We start from the raw sequence: 26363 nt of genomic DNA, 5'->3' as shown, positions 1-26363 counted from the left end.
TTTGCAGGTGATGTACAAGAAAGACTATGAGAAGAGCAGAGGGAAAATGATTGGAGCCCTCAGCATTAACGACGATCCCAAGATGCTGCACTCCTTGAAGACAGCCAAAAACCAGAGTGATGTGAGTGTCCACTCATCTTCAGGGGGACTTCCTTGTGAGCATGCTGGAGGGAGTGACAGGAGAAAGCACTTCATGCCCATCGCGACCTCGCGTTCACAGGACCCTAATGAGAACTGTAGGAGGAGGAGTCCCCAAACTCTTGCACCTCTCGCCATTGAGGACAGAAACCACTGATGGGTGCTTGGTGTCCTTTTCATTTTGAAAAATGTATTCAATACTAGCAATAGATTATCAATTGCCATTCTCCAAGCCCCTTGGAAAACATCAATAGATGTTTTCATCTAGGTGTAAAATAATTTTTGAGATGATGATTTTAAAACTACTTTGGAAAAAAAAAGTCATGAATCACAAATACAAAATCTAAATATAGGGAGCTGGGGTTGTGGCTCAGTGGTAGAGCACTCTCCTAGCATGACATGAAAATAAATAAATAAAATAAAGATATTGTATCTATCTACAACTAAAAATATTTTTTAAAAGTTCTAAATATAGCTATTAATGCTTTTTATTGACTTCAGTAATTAGTACTGGCCTAGGTATAAGGAAAATACTCCATTGATTATTGGCTCCTTGAGAATATCATTAAAATATCTGAGCCACTTCTCTAGAAAAATGAACATTTTTTTTTTCATTCCTCTTGCCTGAATTTCAGGGATCTTGTAGATATCCTTAAGAGCATCTATGGGGCCATCTATCCTTTCCTGGTTATAGTTTTTACTCTACAGGGGAAAACATTTGCTATTGCAAATTACAGTATATATTGTGTTTTAAAAATGTTTAGAGTAATAATGATATCCAACAAAGCTTGCAAATAATCATTTTTTATTACAAAGGAAGATGTTCGTATCATGTCCTTTAATGTTAACGTTTGGTACGTTCCTTCTTTATTATTATGTCAGTGCTCACATACATAATGCTATCTGTTCACCAGTTCCTCATACCCTCTCAAGAAGGTTATAGCTCCCCATCAACACCATATGTGTCTTTATCTTTTGTTTTTAACCCTATCACTCAATGTATTAGAACACTAGGCACAAAATATATCAATAAATACTTGTTAATTGATTTATATTGGCAACTGAAAGACATAATCTACAAGTCATTCTCTCATAACATCCAGTCTGTATTTTGACAGATTACACATACACCCTGCTGTCATATATATCTAAAAATAACAAATCAAAAAAGCCTATTTGATAAAAGCAACAACAATAAAAAGTATCCACACTAAATGCTAAACTGCAGGTATTGAAAAGCCATTTGGATCTTTGATAACATTTTCTATGCACGGATACATGTCTGTTGTATGAATACGAACAAAAAAGTAAAAATCACATCTACATACCAACTACAGTTGTGACATTGCTTTATCCGTTTTATTTATTTTTTATGTTTGTGCATACCATAATAAGTTTCCATATTTTCACAAGCCAGGGTTGAGATTTTACAATTAAGAGCTAAGTTTATTCAGTGAAAATGACAATCCACAAAATATGAGAAGGAAATCAAGTTCCCTTAGCTAAAAGATCGGTCCACTGGTGAAAGAAATTTCCACAGGAGATTGATAATGCACACCTGTACTTACTAGCTCGGCACTGTCTCTGACACTTATGCGACTATAGGGAGATAAGGTGGGTTTATGATATTCCCACAGGCAGTGGGTCAGAATTTTTCTATTAAGGCAATGGGTAAGAATATATGATGAAGTTGGGACTTGGCCCAACTAATTAGCACCCTGTCTAATCATTCCAGAAAACCCGCCAAGAAAGGCTGGTGCCTCCTGAGGCCCTACCAGGACATTTGGTTTATGAGAATATTATACATAAGTGCCAAGGCTACTTTAATGGCTCAGTTTCACAAACTTTTCTCCTCTGAGGTCTTATTATGGTTGCAATCTGAAGCGACTTTCAAATTGTTACCAAAATTAAACTTGGTATAAAAAAACAAAACCCTTGCTATTCTCAGTGGGACTTATCTACTGTCAAGACTATAACAATCAGGTTGAAAAAAACTTGGTAACTATCCATTTAAAAATTACTCTAGAAAGTCAATAGTCTTGTTTATGAAGTAAATATCTTATGAAATCAAAGGTTTTAAATGATTGTCATGTGATTTTCATTAATTAAAAAATGATTCTTGGGCCTGGGGCTATAGCTCAGTGGCAGAGCACTTGCCTAGCATGCATGAGGCACTGGGTTTGATCCTCAGCACCACATAAAAATAAACAAATAAAATATAGGCATTCTGTCTATCTACAACTACAATAAAAATTTTTAAAATGATTCTTGATTACGAAATGCTTCAAAGGCTAGATTGCATTAATAGAAAGAATGCTTACTAGTAGTCCTTGGGAAAACCTATTTTTAAATAATGCTGCTTAAGCAGAAGCTGTAGCCCTTGCTGATATCTTCTGTGAGTCTGGTAGCTGTTTTTTCTATCTAAAAATCTTTAGAAAGATCCATTCCTGTGTGCTTTTTCTGGGGCATTTCAATGATGGTTGACATATAAGCAAATTTAGGGGCCAAGTCACTACTCAGATGTTTGCACCCATTTGTCTAAATTCCATTTTCTGTACATTCTTGGAAATCCACTGAGGATGTGTGGTAATAAATGATCATCTCCATTTTGCAGCGTGAATATCGTAAGGACTATGAGAAGTCAAAAACTGTCTACACGACACCTCTTGATATGCTCCAAGTCACTCAAGCTAAGAAATCTCAGGCAATCGCCAGTGATGCAGACTACAAGCACATCTTACACAACTACAGCTACCCACCCGACAGCATCAACGTGGACCTTGCCAAGAAGGCCTACGCGCTACAGAGCGATGTGAGTGAATGGCCTTTCTCTATTTTGTGTCTAGAATATAAATTTTAGGTACCATCTAGAGCCAGACAGTCAGAGTGAATCTTTATTTTAAAAGTGTCAAGGAACTGTCCCCCAAATAAGACCAATTCCAAATAATAACTGCTTGCTTATGAAAATTAATAAGTTAGACTATGTTAAAGTGTTTCATTGGCCAGTGTAGACATACTCCTAAACTGACCAGTACATATGAAATATAATATATACAAATGCTTAGTATAAGTAACTACTTGTGGAGAGCGGTGACAGAGAAGTGAAGAGGGGTGACAGAGAATGGGAGAGCAGTGACTGAGATCAAGGTCAAAGCTGATAAGACTCTTGCACAGAGCCTCTTTGGGCCGGGAGTCACCATAGCAACTAAGCATCCTGTACCCTTGCACAGAAACATTCCTAGGCAGCAGGAGCACCACGGCCCTGAAGTCATCAGAGACCCCCAGTTTCAGTCACTGCTCACCACAACTACTACCAAGTCTTATCTAATTAAAAAATGAGCAAAATTATCACCTTCAATGTGACCATCAGGGCTAATTTGACTCTAGAAACATGCTAGAGTTCCAGGGAGCAGACAGGTGACATCTGATCATCTAAATATTTTTTCCATTTATTCTTTGAAACACAGCTTTGAATTGAGCATTTTTCAGGATTAGAGTCATAATTCCACAAACTTCTATTAAGTTGGAAATAAGGATAAAATGGTACCTAAGCCAACTAGAAGAAAAGAAAAAAAGTCTCAGGGCTGTTAAAATCTCTCACCAAAAAAGTGTCTATGTTAACCTTCCAGTGTGGAGTGAGGGTGCGGGTCAGAGATCCTAAAGCATCCTGAGTACCGTGTTACTGATTTATGTAAGAAGGTGGGCAGTGAGCAAAGAAAAGTCACTTTCCTCTTGGTGTTTTAGGTGGAATACAAAGCTGACTATAATAGCTGGATGAAAGGCTGCGGCTGGGTGCCTTTTGGGTCCTTGGAAATGGAAAAGGCCAAGCGGGCTTCAGATATCCTTAATGAGGTAAAGTTGCTGGGCTGTTGGGAGAGGTCTGAATGTGTCCCGCTGCAACTTTCAAAGGCCATGGAAAGTGCTTCCTTTCTGCCTCATTCTCTGATTATTTTTTGCTGAGAAAAACTTACCACATGCATGAGTTAGTTATTCAGGTAGATAAGCATACTTATTTACCAAAATCATTCATACTATTTATAATAGAAATAGTTCTAATGATTTTATTAAGGTATAATTTTTGTACCACAAAAATCACCTATTTTAAGCATATTCCTTGACAAATTTTTATAAACTCATATAACTGTGCAGTCATCACCACAAATTAATTTTACTTTTTTGAAGAGTGACAGTGTAGAGAATTAAACTCAGGAGCACTTGATCACTGAGCCACATTCCCAGACCTATTTTTTGTATGTTATTTAGAGACAGGGTCTCACTGAGTTGCTTAGTGCCTCGCTTTTTCTGAGGCTGGCTTTGAACTCACAATCCTCCTGCCTCAGCCTTCCGAGCTGCTGGGATCACATGTGTGAGCCACTGTGCCTAGCCACAAATTAATTTTAAATGCTACCAGTACTATAAAAAGTTTCCTCAAAATATCCTATGCCCATCTTTAGACCCATAGCTGATCTACTTTCTGTCTCCATATTTGCAACCATTCTAAAAAATACAATTGGCAATAGCTGAGATGTTTGTCTCTATAGTTTTAACTATTCTAAATTTTTCTTTTTAATATGGATTCTTTTGCTTATCATGATGGTTTTGAGGTTATTCGAATTTCTGTCTATTTAAAATTCATTCCTTTTTCTTAATTAAGTAGTAATCCTTTGTATGGATATACCACATGTTGATGAGTTCTTAACCAGATGGTGAATGCGTGGATTATTTCCAGTTTGTGATGATTTTGAATAAAGAAATTGGTACACAAATATTATTTGAAGAATTATACGCCATCTTGTATTCTTGGTGGATCTGAAGTAGCATGCAAATTATTTTCAGTCTAGGAATGAACAGTCTTCAAAATTCAGGCTCTTAAGACAACATGGTTATTTGTCCCTTCTCTGTCAAGACCAAAAACTGCTACTGTTGGTTGTCAGGTGGACATGTCTATCAGGGAGAACAGATTTCATAAAGCACAGAGGAGCTGAGTAACAGTTGTCCTTCAGGCTCAAGTTTTAATTTTTCTTATATTGTGCTTTTGTTTGGTTTTGGCAAAAACAACTTTGCCAGACTGGGGATATAGCTCAGTTGGTAGAGTGCTTGCCTACAAACTAACTAACTAACTAATTAATTAATTAATTTAAAAAGAATAAAACACAACTTTGCCTGCTTGGAATTTTCAAGAAAAAGGTGTTTGGGTTGGTGGTTTTTCAGAAGTCCAAAGTTGAAAAAATGTTGTTACTATGTATGCAGCAGTCAGGTGTATGAGACACACAAAGGATAAGGATTGGGAAAATAGAGAAGATATGGGAATAAGAGTGGCCAAAAGTTGCCAGTTCCCAATTGGGCTACCTTCCAAGAGTCTCTTTTCTTGGCCTCTTCAGCCCTTCAGTGATAACCTATATTTAAACCAAAGCAAGGCTTGCAAAGCAAGTGTCTGCTGTCTCATTAGTAACCCCAGCTGAGTGACATTCCTAAGAACTTGACAGTGTCATGCAAAGAAACCCAAATCTCCTTGTTTGCTTATCTGTTAATCCTTCAGAAAATTCTGTGATGTTTCTGGACCCTGTGTAGCTCAGAGTACCTTTTTTCTTGTCAGAAGCAAGAAATTGAGGGAGCAGTGTAAGTCCAGTTCCTGAGAGTTATATGGTCTATTGTCCCAAACCACCCGTAATGAAAATGATCTTTTAAAACATTAATTTTGTATTGTATTCTTTTTTTTTGTCCAAGCCAATCAACACTCTGATATGTTTACATTTTTACATTTTTCTCTCCAAAATAAAGTTCAAAGATTTTGAGACGTTAGACTTCAGTGAAAGTAACACAATTTCCTCTTTTTGATTTACCAAACAGAAAAAATATCGCCAACATCCAGACACACTCAAGTTTACCTCAATTGAAGATGCTCCGATTATAGTACAGTCTAAAATAAACCAGGCCCAGAGGAGCGATGTAAGTGTTCATCTATCAATATTTTGATCACTGTTAACTAATATAAATGTGTTTGTATTTCAAATGTACTGACCACTTGCAGCATTACACAACCTAAAGAGCCTTGCTGACATGAGAAACTGCATAATTTTCCAGCTGTTCATTAATAAAGCAGACCTCATTCAGATCTTCAGGGAATTATGTATACAATACTGTACATAATGACTATTGTTTCATTCCTTGGCATTACTCTAAGGAAAAGGTATGAGGGACTTCTCTTAATGAACAGAAAGAATAAATATAGGCACCGCATCAAATGGAAGAAGTATGTTTTAAGTCAGATTTAGAACAAAATTCATAGAGACAAAAACATCCCTAAATCCCTTTAGTCACCCATGGAAGTGGCTGGTGTATTTCCCCCTGTTAGCCTTTCCTATGTGCAGAAAAGTGTCTGCAGTTAACATTTTCATCAGGTCACCTTCCTGGGCTAAGGTCCACCAGGTGCCCCTCTAGGTAGGTCCTGAGATTCTGAAAGTATACCAAGGAATCTTTGCCAAGACTGAAGCAGCACTGAGATAGGACCCTTTGCAACTGCACTTGTGACCTTGAATGCCTAGAGGTATGTGCAGATGAATATGGACAGTACAGAGAGCCTTTCCTAAAACCACCCCTGTGTAAAATGATCCTGCTGAAATTATTTTCCTATGATCTTAAATGCTTATTTCTCCTAAAGGTTTATTTGATTTATTTATAGACTTTTTTTCCTTCTAGATTGCTTACAAAGCCAAAGGAGAGGAAGTTCTGCACAAATATAACCTGCCAGCTGACCTGCCGCAGTTCATTCAAGCTAAAGTGAATGCCTATAATATCAGCGAGGTGCGCGTGTAGACTCAGGTTGACGTGTTTCCAACCTCTGCTAACGTGAACCTTGCGGTGAAACTCAAATGATGGTTTTCTTTCAGAACATGTACAAGGCAGACCTGAAGGACTTGAGCAAGAAGGGGTATGACCTGAGAACTGACGCCATTCCCATCAAAGCTGCCAAAGCAGCCAGGCACGCGGCGAGTGACGTAAGTCCAGCTGTGGCCACATGTGTAACTAGAAAACACAGGTAGGGGGTTTAGAGGCCAGATGGGTGGCCAGAAGTCCCTGGACAGAAGCAAATCTGGCTGAAAACTGTTCAGGAAAGAAAGTTCAGATATGAATGATCTTTTAGGACAGGATTAGGGTAACCTTCTGATGAGTTCTCATCAGGGCCCTTCTTTTAAGATCATTATCTACATTTCTGCCCAAATTCACATTGCCTCTCTTATGGAAATGAAGAAGCAATTTACCATTTAAGTCATCCTGATGGTAAAATTTTATCTTTAAACTTTCCTAATTTATGTGATTGCCCTCTTTCCCTTTTCTCTCTTTTTCCTTCATTATGTCTAGAGACTGGTGAATTGGCCTCCAGTTTCATATCCCCTAGGAGTCATTAGTTTCCATGAAAGGAAAGAATTTTAAGGAGCTGAGAATGCAACTCAGTAGCAGAGCATGTGCTTTAGCATCCACAAGTACTGCCAAAATAATAATAATAATTTTCTTTCCCAGATGTGAACTGAAGTCACTTTTGCTCTTTCAGATTTAAATGAAATTGGTTCATGACCCCACCTGTTGTCCTATAGGAAATAGAATCCCCACCCCCACTAATACTACAAACACTGAGGTCTTTGCTTTTGCCATCACCTCTGGCTCCTAGATTACAAAGGATAGTTTTACTTGAGCTCACCTGAGCTCACCTCTGGTAGATCTACTTCTCTTTCTGCTCTGCATGACTCAGAGATGGAAGAGCCCTTTGGTTTTGATTTCCTTGAAAATGCCAAGCACAACTATGTCCAACCAGACACAACTAGAGATTTGCATTGCACCAATGTAGATACTTTACAATTAAACAACAATATCCTTGTCCTAAGAGACCCCACCACCCAGAATTTCCCACTAACCCTTTCTCTGTGGGTGTTTTCCTCTACCACCCTATGCCCCACAAATATTCCCTCATCTCTGCCTCTGTTCCTCAGGGTCCTCTCCAGTTCTCCCCAGGGATACTCAGTTCACCTCTCTTTATTATTTGGAGCCCATTAACATTCACCACTACTGGCTCATTCTGGGTCTCCCTTTGAGTAATGAGGAACATCAAATTTCTGTTACTAAATTATGGCTAATCAAACAGCCAGGAACTTGGGTCTTCAACCCAATTGGAAGAGATAGTGAGATATTTAACTTTCCATTCTTCTCTCCTGATGTCTAAATGGACTGGAACATTATAGAGACTTATCACTGATATGGAATATGGTAGCATCCCCCATCCCAACCTCTCTTGGGTGGGCAGAAGAAACTATGGACACCCAAATGGATTCTAAACATTTTTATATTACCAGGCTACATTTCAAAGTACAGTTGGCCCTTCATCTCTTTGGATTCCATATCCACAGACTCAACCAACTTTGGATTAAAAATATTTTAAAAAAGATAGGCGTGGTGGCACATACCTGGAATCCCTGCTATTTTGAAGGCTGAGGCAGGAGGACTGCAAGTTCAAGGCCAAACTGGCAACTTAGTGAGACTCTGTCTCAAAATAAAAAACTAAAAAGAGCTGGATGATGTATCTCAGTGGTAGATTGCCTTTGGGTTCAATCCCCAGTGCTGGGGTCGGGGGAATGCATCCATATTAAACATGTAAGGGCCTTTTTCTGATCATTATTTCCTAAATGCTTTTTTTAAAAAATATTTATTTTTTAGCTTTAGGTAGACACAATATTTTTATTTTACATTTATGTGGTGCTGAGGATTGAACCCAGTGCCTCGTGCATGCTAGGCGAGCGTTCTACCACTGAGCCACACAACACCAGCCCCAATTAATGCTTTTTAAATAGCATTTACATTGTGTTAGGTATTATAAATAATCTAGAGATGATTTAAAGTATAAATGATGGTATCCACAGGTTATATGCAAGTACTGTGCCATTTTATAAAAGGGACTTGCTTTTGTCATCTTGGGTGGGGTGGGTAGGATCCTGGAAATGGTTCTCCTGGAGGATAACTATATGCACACTAACTAGCTAATTGTTGATCAAAGAATAGTAATTTCTAGAAAGCTTAATTAACTTGAATCATGGTCTCCTTGCTCAGTAAAATCTTTTAAAATATGCTCTCCTCTGTGTCCAATAGGTTCAATACAAAAAAGATTATGAAAAAGCTAAAGGGAAGATGGTCGGCTTCCAAAGTCTCCAAGATGACCCCAAACTGGTTCATTATATGAATGTGGCCAAGATACAATCCGATCGGGAATATAAAAAAGACTATGAAAAGACGAAGACCAAGTACAACACACCTCACGACATGTTCAATGTCGTGGCAGCCAAGAAAGCTCAGGATGTCATCAGCAATGTCAACTATAAGCATTCTCTCCATCACTACACCTACCTGCCCGACGCCATGGACCTGGAGTTGTCCAAAAACATGATGCAGATCCAGAGTGATGTAAGTGACAGGTGCTCCCACGAGGAAATCCCCCTTCAGTACTGAGCCTGCCAGGTCCTCACGCCTCTCTTCTCCCGTGCTGTAGAACACCTACAAGGAGGACTACAACAACTGGATGAAAGGCATCGGCTGGATACCTATTGGCAGTCTCGACTTAGAAAAAGTTAAAAAGGCTGGAGATGCCCTGAATGAAAAGAAGTACAGGCAACATCCCGACACCCTCAAGTTTACCAGCATCGTGGACTCCCCAGTAATGGTCCAGGCAAAGCAGAACACACAGCAAGTCAGCGATGTGAGTACAAAGAGCGGGCAGAAGGTGTGGAAGGGATAGCTGGCAGCATGGTGCTTTTATTCCTCTGTACCAGTATCTTTTCATTTTAACTTTATTGTGTATTTAATTTAAAGATAACCTTACAGTTATTTTTAGGTCAGGCACTAAAATTTTCTTTTTTCTTAAAAATTTATTCCTTTACCTTTCTTTAAACTTTTTAAAAAATCTGCCTTGAAAAGACCTTGTTATTGGGTACATTGGACTTGGTGCAAAAAATTCTAATACTACCCATATATACACACACAGAATTTAAGCTTAAATCAAAGACATGTTATTGTGACAAATTCATTGATTTTTATTCTATATTAAATTGTTTGTATTTGTTTTTCATATATAAAACATTAATATGGTGAAATACTACAAATGAATGTATGTTTTGCTTCTCAGAATTCAGCATATGAAAAAAGACACTTAAACTCATGCCTTGGTGGAGATTTGTGTTGTCTGCCTGTCTGTGAGCAATATATATGACCTGGCCAAGGTCAAAATCCTCTAAGGAAAAGTTTGGCATAGAGAAGAGTTAAAAGAATATCAAAAAGCATTCACTCATTAATTCATTTAATGATTTTTTTTGCACACCTACCATGTGCCAGAAACTGTATTATGTCCTAGTGGTATAAAGATAAAATTGATGAAGATTAATTAGTGAGATACAGGAATTAAGGAGGGCTGGGGATGGAGCACAGTAGTAGAGCACATACCTCACATGCACAAGGCCGTGGTGTGATCCCCAGTACTGTCCTCCCCACACCAAAAAAAAAAAAAAAGAATTAGCAAGAATATAGGACGAGAACATAAGAAAAAAAGCATTTATAGAAGCAGGGTTGCCATATGGAGATGAAAACTGTGGGAGAAGCAGCTGTTAAGTACAAACAAGCAAAGTGGGGGGTGACTCCTACCAGACATTTCCTGGCAAATGTGGGAAGGACACACTCCTGACAAAAGGAGCACAGCAAAGACAGGGAGGAAGGAGGGAATCCAGGACAGGAAAGAGCTCAGGACTGCAGCCTGATGGTCAGTCTCCTGTATGCTAATTTGTAGAGGCTGAAAACTATGGGGGAGGTAGAAGATGTTAGAGATTTTTAATCCATGGAGTCCCATCATTAGGTCGTGTATAAAATATAAAACTCCAGCAAAAGAAAAAAACACGTGGAGGCCATAAGGGAGAGGAGAGAGATCTGAGACAGACATTTGAATTGGACATCTTGCAAAAAGCAAAGGGAAGACTTCATTGAAAAACTAAGGCAGTAGCAATGATAGTAAAGGAAATGTTTAGAAGATAAAATCATGAAATTTGGGGAATGTTTAAATAATGTTTCTAAAGGCAGTGAGAAATTAAAGAGGATTCTTGGATTCCTAAAATAAATGATTTGGTATTCGGGCATTGATTTGAAAATCAACTGTGTATTGTTTTACTTGTGGTATATACGCACCGTCTATGTAAGATATTTCACATAGTCAGCCCTGGGAAGTGGACGTATAAAGAAAATGACAACTGAGAGACAAAATCTATCTACCATTCTGACTGTATTTTAGTTTTAGGAAATATTCGTTTATTCACTATTACCAAGAGGGTTCAATAAGATTGCAATGTCAGATACTTCGATTTTTTTTTGTGAAAAGTGTATGTAATTTTTACAATGACAAAATAGGATAAATGTAAAATGATAAACCTTTTGAGAGTACCAGATTCATGTGTAAGCACCTGCCCATTATGAGAAAAATATTATATGCATATACTGATAGAATGGGAAAGGTTTTCAGAAATAAAAGACTCAGTTAACTGCTATTTCCTCTCTAAGAATGAAAAACCCTAAAAATAACAAAAACCAAAAACAAAACTTTTAGAGCTATTAACTCCACAGGCAAGAAAATAAAGTCATCTGGCTTTAGTGAATTTTGTTATTCATGTGAAGTTTTCATGTTTGGATTGACTTTCCTGTCATCTCTGGCAGCCAAAGATTTCTATGTACTTAAAAGATTTTTTGCTCTTTTAACATAAATAATTATTGAATAGTCCTAAAGATAATAAGATTTTTTTTTTTATGTAAGAAAATGCCTTTGGTGATTTTTAACAACACAAATAGGGGAGATTGTGTTAGGATTAACTCCTTTTAAGTGTGCACTTGATGGACCTTTTTCTTTTAGCATGATGTGTAAAGTTTTTTATTTTCATGTCTGTGTATTGCAGATCTTATATAAAGCGAAAGGAGAAGACATGAAACATAAGTATACTATGAGCCCTGATCTTCCACAGTTCATCCAGGCTAAGTGCAATGCTTACAATATCAGTGATGTAAGTAGAACCTTTAGTGTGTGAAACTCAGAGCTGACAATAAAACAACAGAATTTTAGAATAAGAGAATGGCTTGATAATTAAGTAGCTCAGTTTCCCACATGGCCCCCAGTAAGGGAAGGATCTATGGGAATGTTCTTTGCCTCTTGAGTTGGCCCTTTTTAATATAGGAAAACCACAGGACATTGCCTTCTTCTTAAGTATTTCCCTAAAATTTCTACTTAGTTTCCCTAGTTTTGCTTATGGGGGAGCTTATTACTCTCCATAAAAATGAAAATAAATGAAATCATTATTTTATTTTTCACAATAACCCTAAAATTTCTAAAGCTGATCACTGGGTCTTCTCTTGACTTTCCTTTCATGAGACTGAACAGCTTCATTTTCATACCTTACATACCAGGGTTTCCAGAATCTTCATTACTCTCCCCTGGATCTATTCCAGCTTTTCAGGATCTCTTTTCAGTATGTGCCAACACCAGCGTTGGGTGAATAAAGTGCAGAGTCCAGGAGTTTCATGCTAAACACAAAGGGTGACACTTTGCTCCTGTGATTTCCTAGAAGAGGGTGTGCAAGAGGGGACTCCTTTAGCTTACTTCTGGAAAAGAACAAAACAACCCCCATTGTTTAATGCACAGCATGCTGACACCCTTGTTTGCTCTTCCATCCTAGGTCTGTTATAAACGGGACTGGCATGATTTAATAGCCAAGGGCAACAATGTCCTGGCTGATGCTATCCCCATCACTGCAGCCAAGTCATCAAGAAACATCGCCAGCAATGTGAGTAAAGTCTTAGGTGAAATTTGAGTGATTGCCTTTCTAAGAAGTAATCAGATGTGTGCTTGTTTAAATGGATACCACATTGAAAACAATATGTTGAATTAATGACATTCGCATTCTCCACAAAAGATTGTTTTGAAAACCTGTCACTTTTTCAACATTTTTTTATTCTTTTCGATTGACCCCACTTGGTAGAGCTGTCATAAATCTGACAGTGGCATTCTCCCCTGATTCATAGCCCAAATTACCTTTGCTGACACATTTCCCTGACAACCCACATTTATTTTCATTGGGAACACCCTGAGTGACACTAACACATTAAATTCAAATGACTGCCTGCATTATAATTACATTTAAAAGATTGAAAAGACATTATATAAATGTACATATTTTATAAACCAAAAATTTTTAAAGCCCACTAATTTAGCACAACATTTTGAGACAGGTAAATTGATGCCCATTTCATCTGTAATTTTTTTTTTAAAAAATATACTCTTATTCCTGTCTTTTCTTGGGGAGAGGATACTGGAGATTGAACTCAGGGTCACTTGGCCACTGAGCTATATCCCCAGCCCTATTTTGTATTTTATTTAGAGACAGGGTCTCACTGAGTTACTTAGTGCTTTAAGTTGCTGAGGCTGGCTTTGAATTCGCCATCCTCCTGCCTCAGGCTCCCGAGCTGCTGGGATTATAGGCGTGCGCCACCACACCTCTCAAAAATTTTGCATGTGTTGCAGGGTTCACTGTCACACACTATTCCAGGGGCTACCATCTTGGTTTAAGAAAGAAAACAACCATGTGTACAGCCCACATAGGAGATGGAGGCATAAGGCCTCTACATCTTTCCCCTTAGGAACAGTACTGAAAACATCTTCAAGACTTTGCACATAATGCACATTGCTATGAAATACATTTCTAGTTTTAAGTCAAACACAAAATTTTGAAGTATATCTTTTTTGTGTGGGGGGACAATTGCCAATGTTCTCACTACATGCCTAGTGATCATTTGATAATCCTTGCTTGCACCTGCTAAACCCTTGTTTAACAATGCATACTTACACTGCAGGAGCTCAGTGTCTGTAGGGTTTAGGTCGATTTGAATTCCCTCACACAAAAATTGAGGTTTTGACCTATTATAGGATAGCTCAATCTACATCCCATTGCTGATCCCAGCAGTGATAAACTTTGAACAGATTCGCTTTTTAGAATAGGTTTTTACTGACGAGAAAAACCGGCAGCAGTTTCTGCCCTTACTGTAGCCCCTTAATTCATTCATAGCTGTTTCATCTCTGAGTTTGGAAGGGGACTGTTTTGATCAGTAGGTAGGCAAAGGCTGCATAGCTAATACTCACATTCATGATGTGAAATCACATATTGAATCAGGAGGATTCACATCCCTGTGAAACCAAGATATATTGGTTTTATATTTAGAAGGTGACATGTTCATTTTAGGTGTGGAAATTGAGTTGTTTTTAACTATGGTTCTACATGCAAATCACCTATAGGAGTCAAAGCAATGGAAGAGAGCTGGTCTTGAATTTATCATAACGCTCTCTTGAAATCCCAGCTGAGTTCTGAAATTTCTGAAGAAGGCGAGGTGTGGTTTGCATTTCTTGATCGCTCTTCCAAAATGTCATGATGTTCCCAGTGCCTCTCTGTGTAAATGTAATTGCTGTCCCTTGTATTCCCAGTGCTTAGTATAGATATTTGTTATCAAATAATTTGCTAACCAAATTCTGCCTCTGCAGTACAAGTACAAAGAAGCTTATGAGAAGTCAAAGGGAAAGCATGTGGGTTTCAGAAGCCTCCAGGATGACCCCAAGCTTGTCCACTATATGAATGTGGCAAAGTTGCAGTCCGACCGTGAATATAAGAAGAACTATGAGAATACCAAAACCAGCTACCACACACCTGGGGACATGGTTAGCATTACAGCTGCAAAGATGGCCCAGGATGTGGCTACCAATGTCAACTACAAACAGCCATTGCATCATTATACATACCTACCTGATGCCATGAGTCTCGAGCACACTAGGAATGCAAATCAAATTCAGAGTGATGTAAGTATGTATATCATGACAGACCCAGAGATCCTTGTACTTAGAGGGTGATCATTTTTCTCCATTTTATTAGGCTTCCGATGCAATATTTTAAAAATGTGCTTTAATATAAACAACATTTGTTTTAAAAAGGCATGGTAGATAAGTTATATTTTTGCTGGCTTTTTGTGCTTATAATAATTGACACTGTCTTTGTTAAATTATGGATGAAAGGTAAAACTGCCTTCCATTAACTGCATAAGCCACCTTGATTCTCAGCCAGAGGTGCTTCTGTGGGCTTGCTTCTAAGGTGATAGCTGTATAATGCAAAAGAGGAGAATTATTGATGCTTTCTGAATTTAGGAAGGTTTCTTTCGTTCTTTCTTTCTTCTTCTTCTTTTTTTAACACAAGGTCACACTGTCAACCATGTAAATCCATGTAATGAGTCATCTAAAATGAACTGGGAAGGCTTTGTGCTTGCAGCATGATTCATGGAGAGCCGCACAGGGAGGTGTTTAACATTCAGGGCATTTCTTTCTGCAGAAGCCAGATTTCTGTAAGAATTGTCTTCTGTAAAGGGAAGAAAGGGTACTCACTTATTGGTGCTGCATAAAAATTTTTCTACCCAGCTAGATCAGGAATAGCTCAGGTAGACAGTGTAGATGAAACTCAAAAATTTTCGAGTCTTCAGTGAAATCTAAAAGAAAGTCCAATTTACTGTCATATAAGAGACAAAATTTTTTTGGCAGTACCCATGGAAATATATGACCTAGATTCCCTTCTGGTGCAGTATAATGCACTCTAACAACAGAACTGCTTTTTCTTCTCATCAAATTCCAGGTAATAATCCCTGTGACAGACATGGTCAGACACGAGCATACTGAAAGAATTGCTGTCTATTTTCCTTGGATAGAAATGCAAACCTAAGAAACATCCCTTGAATATTCCTTAGGATGCCTCTTCACATGAGCTTCTTCTTTTACAGAATGTATATAAAGACGAATATAACAACTTCTTCAAAGGCATTGGATGGATCCCTATTGGCTCTCTGGAGGTCGAGAAGGTCAAGAAAGCAGGCGATGCACTAAATGAGAGGAAGTATCGACAGCACCCAGATACCATCAAGTTCACAAGTGTGCCTGATTCCATGGGCATGGTTTTGGCTCAGCAGAACACAAAGCAGCTAAGTGATGTAAGTGGCTTCCCTTCAAAGGATTTGTTTATGAATAATCCCCTGTGACAGCCACTCCACCATCCTTAATTTAATACATGAGGATGCATCTATGCTAACTAATAAACTACTTTCAGAGGTATAAAACACAGGTAAAAACAGTCAGGGGAAAACCTGTATGTTCCAAATTTATTTTCCAAATGTTAACTGTTTGTGATATTTATAAACAGACCTTCACCCATTATACATGGTAAAATGACATTATTACTATTATCATCTGCTACTCTGTCTGAGTTGCAACAGTTCTACCCAGGTACACAGGAAAGAAGCATAATGTCCTGATTCCCTTGTATAACAGCTTCATGCTCTGAGAGGCAATCTTAGGATAAGGCCTCTGGGGAGGGGATAGGCAGTTTATTTGCAGGCATCCTGGGTCTTACTTCAGATTCCAGGACCCTTGCTCTTTCAGTCAGAGGCTAATTATAATGCTTTGGGCTTGAATCATTTAGTAATTTCAGAGTTCTGTTAAAATGCCTACATCAGAAGGAGAGAGGTAAGTAAAAAGCAAAGAAAATGATTTTGTTCTTAGCCCTAGGTTTTGGAAACTGGGGAACACTTTAGTGGACTTGACATCTTAGGGTAGTCCCTGCCCTTGTATTACTGCAGATGTTTAAGGATTGAATTCCATTTCAATGGTCATAAATTGGTGTAGTTTCTTTTGATTTATTTTGTACTAAGTACGGTGGTGTCAATTCTCATTGAGTTTTTCTAGTTAGCTAGGAACACTATATTCTCACTATATTAAGTCTTCCCTGTCCTAAAAAATGCCATCAGTGTCTGCCTGGTCACTGAAGCCAGAAATGTGGTGGTCACCTGTAAGACCTCCTTGGGAAGCCCCTCATCCTGTATATCTGCTAAGTCAAGGTCCTAAATACCTCACTGGATGCTTGTGCTTACGCAGCCACCATCCTACATCTGGCTTCCTAATCTCTCATGTGGATGACTGCAACACCTATAGTCAGGACTATCTGCCTGGTGTCTCAAACAATAGCCAGAGGTCTTATATGTAACACCTCTTAGGAACTGCCCTTGAAACTTAAAACCTAACTCATTAACTTGACTGAAAGTTCTCTCCACTCCAGGGCCTGTCCCACCTGGCTAACCCTCTTGGCTGCCCTGGGCACATTCAAGCCCCAGGTCTCAGGCTGCTCTCAGATCTTCAAGGTGGCCAGGCCATTTCCAGCCTGAGGGTCTTGAATGCATTTTTGCCCTTACTCCAAATATGAGTATAAATGTCCCCTCTGCAGAGCACCTTTATGAATATCCTTGTTCCTCTCCTATAGTTACTCCATTTACAACACATCATAAATTTTAGCTATAGTTTATAGTTCACATGTTTATTATCTATATCCTCTACTAGACTATAAACTTCAAGAGGTCAGGTCTGCCTTTCTCAGAACTTTAAACACAGAGCTACCACCTTGCCTAGCTACAGTCCAGTGGAACGAGAACACCAATTATGTTACACGAGTCCCCTCCCTGCCAAAGTAAGGCATTACCATGTATGTGGAAATCACAAATGAAAGCCTTCTTTTGCAAAGAAGTGAGTGCTTGGTGAAACTCATGTCACGTCAGCTGATGACATCTGCACACTTCTTCCTTTGTTTGCAGTTGAACTACAAGGTAGAGGGGGAGAAACTGAAGCACAAGTACACTATTGACCCTGAATTGCCTCAGTTTATTCAAGCCAAGGTCAATGCCCTCAACATGAGTGATGTGAGTATTTGAGTATTTTGCATGGTGCCATATTGCTTATGTGAGCTTCTCCTTCCTGTTCTGGATAACTTTTTCACTGAGTAGTTCAAAGGGAGAAAACTGAGCCCTTTATCATGCAACATGTGACTAAAGGTCACCATAAAATTTTGTTTAATGTGGACTTCTTCAAACTATGGGCTGTGACTCATTGATGGGTGGTAAAATCCGTCTAGGAACTGGTATTTCATTTTGGAGGGAAAAAAGGAACAAAATGAGATAGACAAGATTGTAAAATACAGAAATGCATAGTCAGTAGTAAAGGTTAATATTTCTTAGTATAACTTTTGTTTCAATTATTTATTGAAATTTCCAAGAGTTCAATTTTCTTCAGAAACTCTGTTTTTTTAAATGTAGTTAGCCTGTCTCTTAGGTAGTCTAGACACATAAATGGTGATGATGTTTAAATTCACTATATGAATTGTTTCTTACTTATTTGTTTGTTTATTTATTTATTTATTATGGTACTAGGGATCAAACTCAGAGCCTCATGCATGCTAGGCAAGCACTATACCACTGAGCTACATCCTCAGCCCTTTTTTAAATTTAATATTGAGAGAAGATCTCACTAAGTTACAATCCTCCTGTATCAATCTTCCAAGTAGCTGTGATTACAGGTGTTTACCACTGTGCCTGGCTCCCTTTTTTAGAAAAAGAATGTTGGAAAATTCTGATATAAAATTATAATCATGGCTGGGGCTATGTGTAGCTCAATGGCAGAGTGCTTGCTTAGCGTGTGTGAAACACTGAGTTCAATCCTTAGCACCACATAAAAAAACTGAACAAACAAAGGCATGCTGTCCATCTATAGCTATAAAAAAATTTTTTTTTAAATTATAATCAAACCCAGATATAACTGTTCATTTCTTTAGAAGTAGGCTTAGTCATTCTTTCTAACATTTTTAGGTTTATCTGGTTTATCTCCAAATATATTTTTTTGGTAATAATTTCCAGATTTTTGGTTCATTTGAAATTTCTTTCCTAATTTTTTAAGTAATATTTAAGCATGAAGGTCAGTTAAAGCTGGGTAGTATTAACATCTGATTTTTTTATTTTAGCATCCATGTCTCTCTATAAGTTTGAAGTGCTTTATTATGAAAACTTTGCCCAATGTATTACACACTTATTATTATTATGTAAAATATAGAAAATTGTGAAAAAATAAATGAAAATTTTTTGTTATCCTACATTCAAGGAACTATCTTTTTATTCCTTTGTTACTCCAACATATACAGTTTTTAATCAGTTAAGATTATAGCATGTACAGTTTACTGACATTTTAAAAAAGAATCTAATATGTATGTAAAACATGAATGAATAAGCCTAACTGAATTCTCTTCATAGGAAGAGATGTGTTATGACATGTTTTATAAGAAATATTTTGGCATCCTCTTTCTCTTTTTATAATGTCAAATAATAAATAATCTTTCCTATTTTTGAAGGCTCATTATAAAGCAGACTGGAAGAAAACCCTTGCTAAGGGCTATGATTTGAGACCAGATGCTATTCCAATTGTTGCTGCAAAAAGTTCAAGGAATATTGCTAGTGATGTAAGTCTAATTTGAAAATAGTTCTCTCTCTCTCTCTCTCTCTCTCTCTCTATATATATATATATATATATATATATATATATTTATACACATACACACGCAAACACACACATACACACACACACATATATGTTTTAAAAATCTGTACATTGAAGATGAGACTATGAATTATATAAGGGAGCAAAGAAATTATAATATACAAATATTTCCTAATATCCTAAATGCCAATGATGTTTTTTACATTGCTTCACATAAGATATCTTTAAAAATTCAACATAACTATTATCAAGAAAAAAACCTTTTTTTTCCACATTATGAAAAAGTTGAAGCTCTCATTAATATATTATGAACATAAGAACTCCTTTTTATTTGGATCCTGCCCAGAAAAAGTCTTGACCTACCAAAATATCACTAAATTTAAAGAAATTCCAAGTATTTTATTAGAATATGCTGTTTTAATTTCTTAATTTCCATAAATAAAAAAATCAAGTGAAATAAAAACCAGGAAGAATTATAAATTAAATAATAAGATATTAATTAATTACTCTTTACAGATTAAATTATATTTTCTCAATGAATTCATATAAATGCCTCAATAGAGTAAAAATTTGTTCAAGTTGAATAGTTTGTATTACAGCTTTGCAGAAATTTACTCATGATTACACAACTACCTTAAGGTAATGGAAATTAATAGAAACAAGATAAGAAACACACATCAAACACTTAACAAACTTTTGAGGAACCTTTAAGCATATTCAGAGAATCTACTGGTGAACAATCTGGATACAAACGAAGTATTCAATTCTTAATTATCCTCTGAACAGGTGCCAAGACCATCCACTAGAAATATTTTGCTAGTTTTTTTAAAATACTAAAATAAATAAATAAATAAGTTTAGATGTTACCTGGATTAAAACTGAACTTGGCTTTTGCTTGTTATGTAAATTCTGTTTCTATCAGACATTGACATCTACTCTATCAAACTTTGCTTTGCTCTTCTCTTTCAAACAGTGCAAATATAAGGAGGCCTATGAGAAAGCCAAAGGCAAGCAAATTGGGTTTCTCAGTCTTCAAGATGATCCTAAACTGGTTCACTACATGAATGTGGCCAAAATGCAGTCCGATCGTGAGTATAAGAAAGGCTACGAAGCCAGCAAGACCAGGTACCACACACCTTTGGATATGTTCAGTGTGACAGCTGCAAAGAAATCCCAGGAGGTTGCTACCAACACCAACTACAAGCAACCCTTCCACAACTACACTCTCCTGCCTGATGCCTTGAATGTGGAACACTCCAGGAATGCCATGCAGATCCAGAGTGACGTAAGTACCAGATGGCAGCAGAGCTCATAGTCCATTTCTAGAGATGGGAGAGAGGAAGGAAAGCTCCTTGCTGGGCGCACTGTTCTCCAGGGACCTCCTGCAGAACTTGAAGTTGTATTTGAACTACATGTAGCTTCGTTGATGTTGTAACATACATATCTGATATATAAAAATAATACTTTTTTAAACTTTAGATGTTTGACCCAACATATGATGCATTTTGTAAATTTTTTTTTTATCCCAAAAGACCATAGGGAGTAAAAATCAGGCATTCTCCCTCCTCTCCACTCTTCCCTCACCTTTTTTCCCCGATTCATTAATGAATAAGTCATGTAGACAAAGAAATGCAAGCCCTGGCTTTTTTCTGAAAGGAAAATTTTTATTCTTGTTGTAAAGAATCTATACAAATCTGATTTCACCAATTGGATGAAAGGGATCGGCTGGGTCCCCATAGACTCCCTGGAGGTGGAAAAAGCAAAGAAAGCAGGAGATATTCTTAGTGAGAAGAAGTATCGACAGCACCCTGAGAAGCTGAAGTTCACGTACTCCATGGACACAATGGAACAGGCACTGAATAAGAGCAACAAACTGACTATGGATAAGGTAAGAGCCACCAGCTGGCCCCAGCAGGGAGCCCTCAAGAGCTCCTCCTATTGAGCCCAGCTGTGCCCCTGTAAGCTACTTCAGTACCTTCACCTTTCTGATGGTTCTGGTGGTGCTGATAGGGGATTCCATAGCTTTCATCATGTCCAGGGAGCCTTCTTGTTGACCTCAGGCTATCTCTCGCCATCATGTTACAGAGGCAACAGAACTACAGAGCTCCATAGAGTTGTGAGGTGGGGGCAGGATGGCATTTGCTTCTCCAGTGGAAGAGGGCTCCCCTGGTTTGATGGTTATATTTCTTGTATATCCATTTTCCTTAGCTGTCTTGCTATTTCATCCATATCACATATCAGATTTAACTTCTTTTACCATGGAGACATACTCTCTTCCTCTTGCTAGCATGATTACAAGCTTGTCCTGCTACAAAAATCATGCACTGACCTTTGTGTTGCAGAGGCTCTACACTGAAAAATGGAACAAAGACAAGACCACCATTCATGTCATGCCTGACACTCCAGACATTTTGCTCTCCAGAGTAAACCAAATCACCATGAGTGATGTAAGTAGATGGGGAAGAAGGTGGGAGGGAGCTAATATTTTTGGAATGTCTGTCTTTACTTGCCAACCACTTTGGAATCAGGATCCCCATTCCAACCCAAGTAACATGCTATTATTTTTCTGTTTCATTGTCTAGAAACTATACAAAGCTGGCTGGGAAGAAGAAAAGAAGAAAGGATATGACCTGAGGCCTGACGCCATCTCAATAAGGGCTGCAAAAGCCTCTGGAGACATTGCCAGTGACGTAAGTGTTTCCTTTGGGCCTGCTGAGGGCCCAGTGAAGGAGAGAAATGAGCTGTGCCTGTGGGTGTTGCGGAGCTGTGGTCAACTCCGTTTAGTTTTGGTGGACACACCATCCCATGTAACTCACAAGTTCCCACCTGTTTTAGTCAGCATTTTTTGTCACTGTGACCAAAGATCTGACAAGGACAATTAGAGGAGGAAAAGCTTAGTTTGGCTCATGGTTTCAGAGATCTTCTTCCATAGAGAGCCGATCCCATAGCTTTGCACCAAAGTGAGGCAAAATATCATGGTAGAAGGACCCAGTGGAGGAAAGCACCTCAGGTTATGGCAACAGAAAGCAGAGAATGCTCTGCTTATCGGAAACAAAATATAAACCCCAAAGGCACATCCCCAGTGATTTACCTCCTCCAGCCACACACTAGCCGCCTGTAGTTACCACCAGTTAATCTGTAACAGGAGATTAATCCACTGATTAGGTTACAACTCTCATAATCTACTCATTTTATCTCTGAAAGTCCTTGCATTGTCTCATACATGAGCTTTTGGGGGACACCTCTTATCTAAACCATAATGCCTCCCTTCCCCCAGTCTAAGCACTCTCTAATCATTCATTCATTCTTTAAGGTACAAAGTAGCCGAGTCTTACTTTCAAATTTTTCTTTTGGGTGTTCAAATTATTTACAGACAACTCTAAGCAAAGGTAATGGTGCAGTCTACACATTTTACCCAGCAGACCCATGGCCAGGCTCTCTGGAACTTTAAAGATGCAGCCTGAAGATTCATGCCTGCAGCTTTTTCTGTGCTTGGACAGCTGACAAGAAGAGCTTTCTCAAACACCCTAAGCCAACTTAGTTTTGCATCTCTTTGATTAACTCTGATTTACTGTCTTTCTGTGGACTCAAGTCTAAGATGGAATTTAAAGCACAAAACTTAGCTCCCCGACTAACTTTAGGAGAGCTCTAAAATTCTTTACCTAAGACTTGTGACTTGTGAATGATCCTTTGTTCTCCTTCCTTCATCATTTTCATTGCCACACTTTCTTCTCCTTCCACAGTACAAATACAAGCAAGCCTATGAACAAGCCAAAGGGAAGCACATTGGCTTCCGGAGCCTGGAAGACGACCCCAAACTGGTGCACTTCATGCAGGTGGCCAAGATGCAGTCAGACCGGGAATACAAGAAGGGCTATGAGAAATCCAAGACATCCTTCCACACACCAGTAGACATGCTCAGTGTGGTGACCGCCAAGAAGTCTCAGGAAGTGGCCACCAACGCCAACTACAGGAATGTGATCCATACCTACAACATGCTTCCTGACGCCATGAGCTTTGAATTGGCCAAGAATATGATGCAGATTCAAAGTGATGTATGTGAAAACCACAACATTAACAAACATTTACCCTAGATAATAAGCAAATCTTGGGGCTGGGGTTTAGGCTCAGCAGTAGAGCGCTTGCCTAGCACATGAGAGGCACTGGGTTTGGTCCTCAGCACCACAACAAAAAATATATATTAAAAAAAAAAAAGAAGCAAGTCGTGAGTGACTATCAATGATGACATTTTAAAATCTTGAAAATCATGTGCAAATTACCGATGAGGGGTTTTATTTGTTACCTTACATTGAATTTATTTCTTTTAAAAAATGGTGATTAACTCTAGAAACTAAAGTCTTATTTTCTGCTGTTGTTGTGAACATTGTTGAATTGTGAATTCAGCAAGCGCAAATAAGATTTGGTTTCAGGAAGAGAATGTTGAAGGAAAAAAGTCTACCAAAGGGAATCAAATGCATTAAAGGCTCCTGATAGGGGAATAAAAAGGAAAGCAAGAAATCAGATAATGCAATAACTCCAGCTCCTCGCTCCCAACTTGCTTTCATTCTTATGTCTGTTTTTGCAATTGTCTATCTTACTGATGATATATCGAGGAGACAATGACAGGCTGTTTTTGGAATGAGTATAGGGAAGTCAGAGAAGGGTTCAAAGCCAGGAATTTGGCTAAAGAGGTTATTTGGTGGCTGAAAGAAATGAATTTAAATTACCAACCAAAAGCAGACAGCCCCAATCCGAGCCTACGTTTCTCTGTGGGAATGCAAACCTGAACTATTAATTGCCAGAAAGATACATCAGTCCTGAATGAATGAGAGCAATTATGGTACAGCTCTTGGGAAGAAAAAGAATAAAGTTTGCATCAAGAACCAATGAGGGTTCTGGGTTGTCTGAAGGAATGGGATATAGATTGGATTGGATATAGATGATCAAAGACTGATAAAGAGAGAAATGGGGCTTGCAAAAGTAATCTACTTACCAAGGGAACTTGGAAATCTTGGTAAGAGAGGTCACATAGTCACTTTCTCAGGGAGAAAATAGTCTCTTGGCCAATTAATCGACTTGGTATTTCTTACCAGTCTTTATGAAAGTGTCAAGAGAAGCAAATCACAAAGATATTTCCGTTTACTTTTAATTTCCCATGCAAGGAGATATAAACAAAGATAAAAAGGGGCAAAAATGGTCAAAGTTAAATACACTGCTGGTTGAAAACTGAAGTGGAAGTTATGAAATATTAAATATATACTCATGATTCTGGGAAGTTCTGATTTCTTCTCCTCATTGAATCATTTCTTCTTCTTTGGCAGAATCAGTACAAAGCTGACTATGCTGACTTCATGAAGGGCATTGGATGGCTCCCTCTGGGCTCCCTGGAAGCTGAGAAAAACAAGAAAGCCATGGAGATTATTAGTGAAAAGAAGTACCGCCAGCACCCAGATACTTTGAAGTATTCCACATTGATGGACTCAATGAACATGGTTTTGGCCCAGAATAATGCAAAAATTATGAATGAAGTAAGTCTTTCAATAATACAGTGTTTCATATGCATCAAAGGAAATCTGGGCATGTCAGATTTAATCTACAAGTTTTGCTAACACAGTTAATAAGGATCATACTTGAGGTTTACTTTACTTTGAAAAAGGGCATTGAAGATAAAAAAAAAAACCCAGAAATTATTCCCCCAACTGTTTAACGAATTATCCTATCACATTGAAGTAAAAAAATAAAATAGGGATCCTTTCTTTATATACATATTGAAAATAAGTCCCTTTTGTCCAAGGTGAGGTTGAGTAGAATTTCATGGCACTGAACCAGCAGAGCACCAGGTAACAGCTGGGACTTGCAGCTGTGCTTCTGGTTGCTTTGATGGGATCAAAGAAAACTCCTGGGTTACATGGCTGTAGCATCATTCAGAGCCAGAATCTCCTCAGCTGGGTGTGTTGGTGCAGGTGGCAATCCCAGCTACTCGGGAGGCTAAAGCAGAAGGATCACAAGTTCAAGGCCAGCCTCAGCAACTTAGATGTGACACTGTTTCAACATGAAATTTTAAAAAGACTTTGAGTGTAACTCAGTGGTAGAGTACCCCTGAGTTCTATCCCCAGTACCAAAAAAAAAAAAAAAAAAAAAAAAGGAAGAATAAGGTCCTTCTCTGGGTAGTCATGGCAATAAGTTTTGTATGCCACTATTGTATACCACTATTTTCTTGTACCATTTATTAAAACTAAAGAGTAACTTTCTAAAATAACTTTTAGAAAAGCTTACTATATTTTTATATTTATTTTCCATAAGATGGTATCAAAACCAACAAGCATCAACCCTAGATATCTATTTTTAAAGTTAAAAATAATAAAATAATTATAGCAGCACTGGTTATATTGTGTAGATCACAATTAGAAATGCTTTTGATTATCAAAAGCAAGGAAAAAGTATTCAGACCTTAACCATAAACAATTGGAGAAAATAATGGTTCTGGTTGCACTGGAAATACAGCTGTCTTATATACACTCAACCTTGGGGTAAATCCTTTGGCATCTCTTCTGGAGACAGATTTTTCAAGAAGACCAACCTTCTTGAAAGGGACCTGCCTAAACAAGGCACAAACCTCGGTATTCCTTTTCAAAATTTAGAATCTAAACTATTATGAAGATAGATTTTTAAAATATTAGATACTTTCACTTTTTCAGTGTTAGAATGAACATTTTAGGAGAATGATGCCAAAATGAGAATCATAGAAATGGCAAATGAT

General features: G+C 38.0%; 1 protein-coding gene across 1 annotated transcript in view; it reads left to right on the top strand.

The window, feature by feature from the left end:
• Positions 1–26363, top strand: part of Neb (nebulin) — a 200620-nt gene that overhangs the window by 33382 nt on the left and 140875 nt on the right. Inside the window, exons 27-46 of the mRNA XM_048812256.1 lie at positions 8–121; positions 2753–2950; positions 3883–3990; positions 5989–6087; positions 6838–6942; positions 7029–7136; positions 9277–9588; positions 9674–9880; positions 12111–12215; positions 12885–12992; positions 14741–15052; positions 16018–16224; positions 17875–17979; positions 19458–19565; positions 20577–20888; positions 21285–21491; positions 21946–22050; positions 22186–22293; positions 23347–23658; positions 24925–25131. Of these exons, the coding sequence (XP_048668213.1) occupies positions 8–121; positions 2753–2950; positions 3883–3990; positions 5989–6087; positions 6838–6942; positions 7029–7136; positions 9277–9588; positions 9674–9880; positions 12111–12215; positions 12885–12992; positions 14741–15052; positions 16018–16224; positions 17875–17979; positions 19458–19565; positions 20577–20888; positions 21285–21491; positions 21946–22050; positions 22186–22293; positions 23347–23658; positions 24925–25131 (3447 nt within the window). The remainder of the gene's footprint in view (positions 1–7; positions 122–2752; positions 2951–3882; positions 3991–5988; positions 6088–6837; positions 6943–7028; positions 7137–9276; positions 9589–9673; positions 9881–12110; positions 12216–12884; positions 12993–14740; positions 15053–16017; positions 16225–17874; positions 17980–19457; positions 19566–20576; positions 20889–21284; positions 21492–21945; positions 22051–22185; positions 22294–23346; positions 23659–24924; positions 25132–26363) is intronic.

This window comes from Marmota marmota, unplaced genomic scaffold (genome assembly GCF_001458135.2).
Source record: "Marmota marmota marmota unplaced genomic scaffold, marMar, whole genome shotgun sequence".
NCBI lineage: Eukaryota > Metazoa > Chordata > Mammalia > Rodentia > Sciuridae > Marmota > Marmota marmota.
The sequence above is the reverse complement of the archived record's forward strand: the minus strand, read 5'-3'. Positions and strand labels throughout refer to the sequence as shown.